The 9,737-nt window shown below is 39.5% G+C and overlaps 1 protein-coding gene across 2 annotated transcripts; it reads right to left on the reverse strand.

The window, feature by feature from the left end:
- Positions 1-2,425: 2,425 nt before the first annotated feature.
- On the reverse strand, positions 2,426-9,343 carry LOC136483787 (uncharacterized). 2 transcript variants are annotated; one of them, XM_066480951.1, is made up of 9 exons: positions 8,931-9,343; positions 6,171-6,233; positions 5,980-6,075; positions 5,579-5,626; positions 4,966-5,037; positions 4,294-4,352; positions 3,352-3,442; positions 3,071-3,240; positions 2,426-2,666 (listed from the first exon to the last, which is right to left on the reverse strand). In XM_066480951.1, the coding sequence occupies exons 1-8, from the start codon at positions 9,261-9,263 to the stop codon at positions 3,097-3,099; spliced, it is 906 nt and encodes a 301-aa protein (XP_066337048.1). In that variant the 5' UTR covers positions 9,264-9,343; the 3' UTR covers positions 2,426-2,666; positions 3,071-3,096. The 2 variants fall into 2 exon arrangements, with proteins under 2 accessions (XP_066337048.1, XP_066337046.1); XM_066480949.1 differs by having other exon boundaries at positions 3,067-3,240; positions 8,931-9,342.
- Positions 9,344-9,737: the final 394 nt, after the last annotated feature.

Raw genomic sequence — 9,737 nt, forward strand, 5'->3', positions numbered from 1 at the left:
ATGCTTGTGTGGTGCTTTATGATCATGTCCAGTCGGTGAGCTTTGTGTTGGTGATATAGAAGAAGTTGGTGATCCAAAAGAAGTCCTTTGGAGGTTACAATTCAATAGAAGAAGGATGTGAGTTTTAAGGCAAGTATAGCATGGGATCTTTCTTCTTGTCCTATTTATGTTAATATCATTTTAATCATATGCATGTGTCTACCTTGACAACCGTAGTAATTTTTCTAGCTATTTGATATCCTGGATTCCTTGACTCCTATGGGTTTATGCATTAGGTAGTATGATGCTAGTGCTCAACTAAAGCCATGATCTTGTAACTTGACTAATGGTATATGCAATAAACATTAAAAGATGCTTTTTAGCAACATGGAACAAGAGGGTTAGAGCATTGGGCTATTTTTATGGTGCTCTAAATTCCTCTCCCTTAGGACTTATCTATAAGTGATCATCCGAGACTTATAGTACAGCTGTGAGGGCTACATGGCTCTGGGTTTAGCTCAGTATGAGGATCTTTTCTAGCTTGTTATTGGTTACCTTTATTGGCGTAAGAATAGCTTGCCGAATCGGGTATAGCGCGGCCTCTGTCCCCTTGTGTATAGGCTGCGCGTCATTGTGCCATAGGGAAGGGGGGCTCTATATCTGTTTGTCGAGTGAATCTAATGGCCATAACTTGTTAGACGAACATTTGTAAGGCTTCATATTGAACCCTGCCGACCTTCCTTGGAAGTAGGTCAAGAGATTAGCTACCTCGGGCGAAAAGGTAAATCACGACTCACAGTGAAAATGTACAACCTCTGCAGAGTGTAAAACTGGTATATTAGCCGTGCTCATGGCCACGAGCGGCCTTGGAACATTTACGGAATAGATGAAGAACACGGATGATACCGATGATGAAGATGCACACTAATGATTACTATTTATGCTGTTCATTATTCATGTTTACCTGATCATGTGTTTATATGGGCTTGTGATATACTTGTTGCTACTCCTATGCCAAAATTGTGACAATTAAAAGCTAATCGCAGTTAAACCAGTATCAGCCTTTTGAGCCTCATGAACCCCATGTTGTATTTGTTGAGTACGACATGTACTTACGCTTGCTTTACTTTTTAAATCTTTGGAAAAATCCCGGATGGGTACCAGATTGCTAAAGTTTGAAGGAATTAGGCTTGTAATCAATCAGTCTGTTGTTCTTGTGGAATTGGAGTCTTCACCCGAAGATCGGAGTTATCTTTCCGTTGTTTGCTGTCTAAGGTTATATCCTTTATACTAAGTATGTTATATATTAAGCATTGTCTATTGATATTACCTTTATTTGTAGCTATATGTGAGATTTGACTTCCCGAGCCCACATATGGTGTGTATCTGGTTTTGTTCTTAAAACCGGGTGCTACAAATGTTATGGACTCGAGAAATAGTGATCCTACTCATACTTTGGCATATTTGAATATTGTCAGGAAAAAGACACATACTATCGTATTCTTTCATCTCATCTTTCCATGTGTATTTATCTATTTAGACATGTAGTGACATGGGCTCAATCCTCGCTGTCATTTATTTTGCAGGAATGAAACAGTTTGTTCATCTATCCAATACCAACTATTCATGGTGGCCAATATTTGTAGCACCTTTCATGATTTTAATTATTGTGTTGGAACAGAGTTTGTTATCACTTTATCTTTTGAATATTGACCTGAACTATTATTATGGAAGTTGTAATGGCGATGATATTGTTGGTCAACTGTCATTAACTATGAAAGTTTTCATTGTGGTTTGTCCTTGTTGAGAAATCGTCTTAATTTGATGATTGCTCAGCATGTATATGTATTGGTGCTAATTAGAAGCCATAGTGAGAAAGGAGTTGGCATCAATGCTAAAAAAATGGAACCATGGGTGAATGGGTGCTGAACCTAGTAATATGAAATTAAATATTTTAAATCATCTTATCTTCTTAAATCCCGTACAAGTGAAACCCCTCCATCCCCTCAGTGACAGTGAGAGGAACATCCGAACAAAGCCTTATACTCCTACCTGGCATCTAAATTAAGGGGTAATGGATATAAAATATAACCCCCAAAGGTGAACCAATCCAGTGCCTTGCGTATATTCATAAATCAACCATGAATTGCACATCCAAAACCTCTTGAAGTTTTTCGTCTTGGCCTACTACTGAAGTAACTGTTTGGAAGGCACCTGTGTGGTGAAAGCTTTAAGGGCCTTTTGGCATGACTGCTGAGTAGCTTCAGCATCTCACACAGCTCGAGCTAAAACCCTACCAAACAACTTCGCGAGAAACAGCTGAATCTAGTTTTTACCTGTGCAAGTAAAGCCACTCTGATGTCCGTCTTTAGCAGCTTTTGTGTTTTCGAGCAACATGAATATTGGCCACAGAAACAACTAACGTTATTACAAAATAACGGTGATCTAACAATGCATCCAGCATTCAAATTTCATATATCAAACTACTTGATATCAAAACATACAATTCGAACTGTGTTAAAGATTGATTGCAGTTTCTCAACAACAAATGTGTTTAACCACACCATTGAAGGTGATTGTGCTACAAACAGAGCAGCTCAATACAGCCGGGGAAAAGAAAGAAAGCCCCATCAGCGCACTATTGTCTGAGTCGTGTAAGTACAGCTCCAGTTGTTCTGCCCATGAATCTGAAAGTCACAAGGCTTCAAATTAGATAGAAGCTAGAAGCAAGCACATCATTCCAAGAACTAATAATTTATTTACTAAAACAAAGAACAAATTCTCAGCATGAACAAGGAACGAAAGCATGAATTATCAGCAGAAAATTCAACAGCTGAAATTAAAAAATGTTTTTGCTACAGCATCAAGTATGAAGTCATCACTGCAAATGATGTGTGGACAGGCTTGAGGTCCTAGAGTTCATGGTCTCCAAAAATGGCTATAGATGTATAGGAACCACATCAATACATATTGGATACGCTTCGTGTTTCAACACAAGCATAAGATGGCATCATCATGCAGTACCACAGATGATGCAGTCAAGTTAATATTGACACAATGTGAAGATAGTTAAACGAATGATAATACCTACGGTATGGAAAAACATAGAGGTAGCCATCATCTCCTCCTCCCAGCAGCAGCAGCAGCAGCAGGTGCCCGTTGTGCTCCAGGTTGGCCCTGGCCTGCAGCTTCCTCTGGTATGTTGGCAGCTGCCGTAACAGCATTCATGACAATAAGACCAAGCGGAATGATGTACATCCACTGCAAAACAAACAAGTCAGACTAAAGGAAAACGTAGAAACATACACACACACACACACAAACACGAAGATATTGAACTGAGTACAGAAGATAATTAGTGCAGTTACTCACATATTTAGCCCAGAAAGATTTCTCAGGTGGTTTCATTACTTCGCCAAGACCATTGTCAGCTTCTATTAACTGATCTGCAAATGATGGGGTTCTGCAAGCACAAAAATTTGTAAGAATTTGGAAACTTCTTTGAGATTGTTCCAGTATGGATAGATCTGTTAGGTCATGCACATGGATCCTCCCAATTTTTGCCATTGTGGAACTCGGTGGATGTTCTCGCAAAAGAATAGTAGCATGACGATGTGTTTGACGCCCAGACCAAGCCATACACAGGAACAATTAGTGAGGTGCTCCTACTGTGATTAGTGCTGGAAGTTTAGCATTTCAACTATGATTAGCACTGAGGCATGTGGGAGCTTATATAGACTTGTCTTGTCCAGTGTTCTTAAGGTGGTAAAGGCGATGCAAGGTGACCCACCCCGCCAAAGTGATTATAAGGCGAGCCAAGTGGTGGAAGACAAAAAGAGGAAAGAATAAGGTGGGAGGAAGGATGGTGCATGACTACATGCAGTGGCTGCTTGTCCTTGATGGTTGATCTCCCTCTGGTTCTTCCTATCTTTTCCCTCCTTCAATCCATCCTGCCCGCTTATTTTGGCATGGCAACAGGGACACCGAGGATCTGTTATTAGGGGAGGCCATGAAAACATTGGTCTTGTCTAAGCACAAATAAAATTGTTTTTCCCATTGGATGCGCAGATTCTTGTAGTGGTGCTTCATCATTATCTCTCTTTATTTAAGCATCTATTGCCTTGTGCATGCCCTTAAATTAGATGCTGAGATTCCAGTAATGTGTTTCATCATTATCCCTCTTTAAGCATCTATTGTGCATGCCCTTAAAGAGACTTCTTAATTCAAACTATTTCTATTATTAAAACAAATTACCAGCTTTATAATAATCTAGTTATTTAATATTTTTGTAATCTCAAGAAAGTAGTAATTTACCTTGGTGCCTGTTCAGCAGTCTTTAGGATAGTGTAAGAGCTGAATGTCCATTTTGATGGCTGCAACAAAAATTTAAACATGCCAATATGTCACCATAAACTTGAAAACTGTTAATCACCAATGAATGCACCAGAGTAGATCAAAAAAAGTGCTACAGTAGAGGTGCTAGTTGTAATATAGCACAGTTTGGTGAAAGATTGAACAACTCTCAACAGTGAGAAATTTGTTAGCACATTAATAGTTGTACAACCCATAAGCATTTCAACGTGCTTCAATCAAAATTAACTAATCAATGTCAACTTAAATTAACCCATTTCCAGCAATATAATATGCAGAGCCAAACCAAATCACAGTTGACATTCATTCAAAATTGAATTATTTCATCAAAGTAATTTCGAAACAATCATTTAAACCAGCCCTACTAATTAACAAAGCAAATACCTCTATCAATAACAAATAACCAGTGCAGATAACATGTTTCTTAACGTTTTTTTTTTTTTTTTGCCATGAGGGAGAAATATGGGATTGCAGGGCAATCTATAATGTGAACATTACTAATTTCAGGATATTTAAATGTCAAAAGGCTACAAGTTATCAGGATCCATCCTTCTACCAATCATTAATTACATTGAACACTCATAAATCATAATATAAATCCTGATAGAAACTAACCAATTTCATTGGCCTAGGGTATTGGCATCCACCAACAGAGCCATAATTGACTGCCAAAATATTTACACCATCCTGCAAATAAGGCAATAGCAAAGTATAATGTGAATTGCAACACCAAGGAAACTTCTATCGGTATTCTACAAAGCTAATGGAATGCAATTCTCCAAAATGGCTGCCGTATGAAAAAATAACATTTTTTCCATGAAGCTACTTGGAATCGATGACAAGGATAGAGAAAATGTTTAGAAGCTTCATGTAATCGACATACTATGTTATCAAAATGGCTGCAGTATGAAAAAAATAACATTTTTTCCAAGTAGCTGCTTGGAAAAGATGACAAGGATAGACAAAATGTATAGAAACTCCATGTAATCAACATGCTATGTTATCAGTACAGGTGCTAGAAAAAATGAGCGCAACGTGCACCTTCTGCTCTATCAATACTGGAGATTTGGGCGGTGCTAATGTAAAACAAAATACAGTTGGCTAAATGCATCAACTGATGTTATTACATACAGAAAGTTTCTGGGCTATCCCAAAATTTTCCATCATTATAAACAACTCTTTAAAGAGGAAGATATATGAATAGAAATAATGAAATGGAGAAAGTTACCATGTGGATAACAATGTGTTCATCCAAACTGTCACGTGGAATGCATCTCTAAGAAACATAAGAAAGTCAAGACAGTTAAGGAACTGAAAAGGATAACTCTAGAATCAGACAAATAAATCAATAGTTCTAATAATAAGATAACATCACAGTTTTTGCAATACATCAAGCAGTGGTTTTTTCTTATAACTCATTTAATTGCTTTATTTATTGATCGTTCCACAAAAAATGTACACGCTAGGTGCTAAACAAAAGGACAGTGCTTTGGGGACACTTTTTAAACATACCTTATTTTACAGGTTTCAGTTGCTACAATGATTTGAAGAACAGATAATTGGAGTATTGAGCTTATTTTATGATCATAGTAAAGAGAAACACACTGATGAACTCTGTAGTCAACTTACAGCTTTGATTGAAGAAACAACATTATGTTTCTTTGTGGTGTCCAACACATTAGATGGCAACCTAATTGTATAAAAGCCATCTTCCTGAAGCAGTTTCTTCAGTGACAAACAAATGCATAAGCACCAAATTAGTTGAAAAAAATAAGTCGTCAAGGAAATCAGGGTAAAAACTGTGGTGAACAAGAAGTTACTTTGAATGCCACTTTATCATCCTCAGTTAAATCATTCCTTGTAAAGCGAAGCTTAGTGAGGGTCTGATCCATAAGAATAGTACAGTTAGGGAAATAGTTTTCCTCGCTTGCATTTACAGCATTTACTGTTGAAGTGAGAAACTAGATATCTAACAAATCCATGAACATAAGTCAAATAAGAAATTTAGCTCTCTTAGCTCAAATCTACAGTGAGCATAGGTGGTTGATTATTCACCAACGAAAGTGATCAAATTGGAACACTAGCTAACATAACCAAAAGTACATAGAGATCAAAGATGCACTAAGTGAAGTATCACGATTGAAAGTAAGTATAAATTGGAAGCACATAATTCACAATATAAATTGGAAGCACATAATTCACAATAAATCTTATCATATATGGTGAATAAAGTACACAAAAAAAACAATCTACAGCAAAATGATGTACAGAATGTAGGATCGCCGAAGTTTCAAGCCTAATAAATGCACGTTGCATTTTGCAAAGGCAGGTTATGGCTTGCTCCTAAACTTTGTGAAATCATATTGCCAACGCCCAGTTAGGAATACACATTCTATTTTACATTTTGACTTTTGTGCAATACAGTTCAATTTAAATAAACCACTGTTGAAAGCTTCTAGATAAGCTGCTGTGATTTTGGGCCATTTGAAAATTGGGGCAGACATCAAAGTACAAAATAATGAAGCACAAAAAGTAGTGTAATAATAGGCCTTGTGCAAATATGAGCTAAAACGAGAAGGAATGATTCCACGAAGGTTTTGGACAGATCAGATTTTAATTGTATTCGGTTCATAACAGCTTGCAATCCCGTGTACTATCCCCCTCTAAAGTACTACAACTACAAGGCATAGAGTATACACGTACCCAGTGCAGAGAGCTCCCGCTCTGTGCGGGGTCTGGGGAAGGGTGTCAGTGGCAAGCCTTACCCTCGCCTGTGCAATGCGAGGAGACCGCGACTCGAACCCGGGACCTTCCGGTCACAGGCGGTAAGACTCTACCGCTTGCACCAGGCCCGCCCTTCGCATAGAGTATACATTATTGTAACAAAATGATAAACAACTAGAAGATATTTAAAATTGGATATCATGTGCTTAACAGGAACAGACATGGAAGTTAATGCGTATGAAATATTTTTCATACATGCAAAAGGTTGTGATGTGCTAGGACCATGATTAAATACAAGGTATCATCAGGATAATTCTGTTCCGAGTTTATTTCTGACATATATAAAATTAAGTATATATGTAGGCAGAAGCTGCTGCTGTAATTTGATGAGTTACAGGGTAAAAATGCAGACTTAGTTAATGGTGATTCAACAGCCCACACCAAAAATCTGTTGTATGCCCAGCCCCCGTGTCCATTGTAATTGTTATTCTTGTAGATCTTGAAACATATGATTCAAAAAGGGGATGATGTTTTCAATGTTCCCACCTAATAAATTCCGCAATATGTAAGATAAACAAAGACATTGAACATAGTTTTGAAAATAAGTACAGAAAAGAGAAGTCAGGTGACAGCCTAATGTTTCAAGACTTTATTTCCTTATTAACACGCCAATTTACTGTCTTTAATTTAATGTCAAATATTTCTGCCCCTGGGATACTCTCCTTATAACGAAAAACCAACTCAGTTATCCACATATAAAGCAGCTTCCTAATGGTAGGGAAATGTCATTTGTCTAAATGAGAGAATGCTAAGTAATTTCCAAGCTAAACAACCTCAGGCCCATGCTCCTAGTTATTAACCACAAATTTTGTATGCTTCACGGGATATACTTGTGATTTATGATTTGGAGGCAGCATGATATACGATATTAGCGCTCTTTAATTATTGTCTTTTTTTAATAGTCAGAAATATCTTGGTTGCTCTTCAAGGCAATGGATATATGTTAGGTATTTGTAAATGTAAGGTCATGCAGCCTGAAAGGCCACATAAGAAGCAAGTGACCATCCAAATGCAGAACAATCAGGAGAATACTGCGATTTCACAATTTTAGTCCATAAGTGAATAAAACAAGCATGAAACGGGTAGTACCCTCAACAGCAGCCCTGCACTAACACTTAATAACTGGTGTACAGTTTAAATGGTTGTTTATACTATATACTATAACACACCAAGCCCAAAAAGTCAGTCTTGGTCTTTTTCTTACCAACAGAACAACAGAAGTACTCCAGTACCGGGAAAGGTCTAACTAACAGTGTGTTTGGTTTGCAGATTTGGCTCATGCGGCATGAGTTTAATCAGAATGGGTCGGTCCAGTGTTTTTTGCAGAATGAACTCACATCCTGCGAAATCACTATCACAGGAGTACTACAAGGTGACAGACGACATGAACCCATGACGCAAACCAAACAGCTCAAGGAGTTTCGGTTTCTAGATCAGATAATTCTAGATGGAGACATTCCACTGACCAAACACGATGTAAGCAGCCGAGAGTACTGCTAGGAAACAACATCCAGTTATAATTCAGTAGGACACATACACCATCATAAAATCCAATTCTCGACTCAAACTTCTCATAAAAATCCAAAGCAAATGATTCACTACCTCTCCCGACAAACAGCTCCACCAAGCTAACAGGAGCAGAACATCTACATAATTATAAGGCCGCTGAAATCACGATCCAGAACTAGCTAAGAGCTAGCCATCCCAGATCCATTGATCAGAGCGTAAGCAGGCCAACCATATAGGCGAACCAACCAAACAACCGAGATAGCAACCAAAGAGAGACCGGGACCCACCTGCGTGCCGTGGGCGAGGGTCTTGAGGCGGGCCGAGAAGGTTCCAGCTGGGACGAAGCCCTTGCCGCCGCCAAGGTCGTGCTCGAGCGTGAACTGCACCGCGTTGGACTCGCCTGCCCCGGGCAACGGCGCGTCCGCGGATCTGCGGCGGGAGGAGGAGACCGCCGGGGCCGCCGGCGGGGAGGGTGCGGAGGGGCGGGCGCCGACGCCCTCGAACTCGTCGTCGTCGTTGAGGAGGAGCTCCTCGGACTGGAAGGCGGCGGCGGCGGCAAGGGAGAGGGAGAGGAAGAGGAGAGCGGCGAGGAGGAGCTGAGCGCGGCGCGGCGGCGCCATCGCGAGAAGGCGGAGGAAAAGGCTTGGAGTGGACTCGGGAGAGAGATCGGTCGAGGTTTTCAAGCCAAAAACTCCGTTTAACCTCGCAACTGTTCAATTTACCTCCCTTCTATTATATTATATACATATACATATATACATACACACCTAAAAAACAAGTAGAATAAGGCGGTCACGAGAATAACACAACAAAATCTTTATTACTAGCAGGGAGACCCGCGCTTTGCGCGGGAGGGGTGAAAAAAGGTTTATACTGTGTTTGGAAAAAAATATATACAGGGTGGTACTGTTCGTAACGGTGTAGTATTGTTCGAAAACCCGTTACTGTTCGCCGACACCCGTTATTGTTTGCGGACCACGTACTGTTCACCGGATCCGTACTGTTACCGGTGTAGTATTGTTCGAACACGTTACTGTTCGCCGACACCCGTTATTGTTTGCGGAACACGTACTGTTCACCGGATCCGTACTGTT

Source organism: Miscanthus floridulus, chromosome 9, assembly GCF_019320115.1.
Source record: "Miscanthus floridulus cultivar M001 chromosome 9, ASM1932011v1, whole genome shotgun sequence".
Lineage (NCBI taxonomy): Eukaryota > Viridiplantae > Streptophyta > Magnoliopsida > Poales > Poaceae > Miscanthus > Miscanthus floridulus.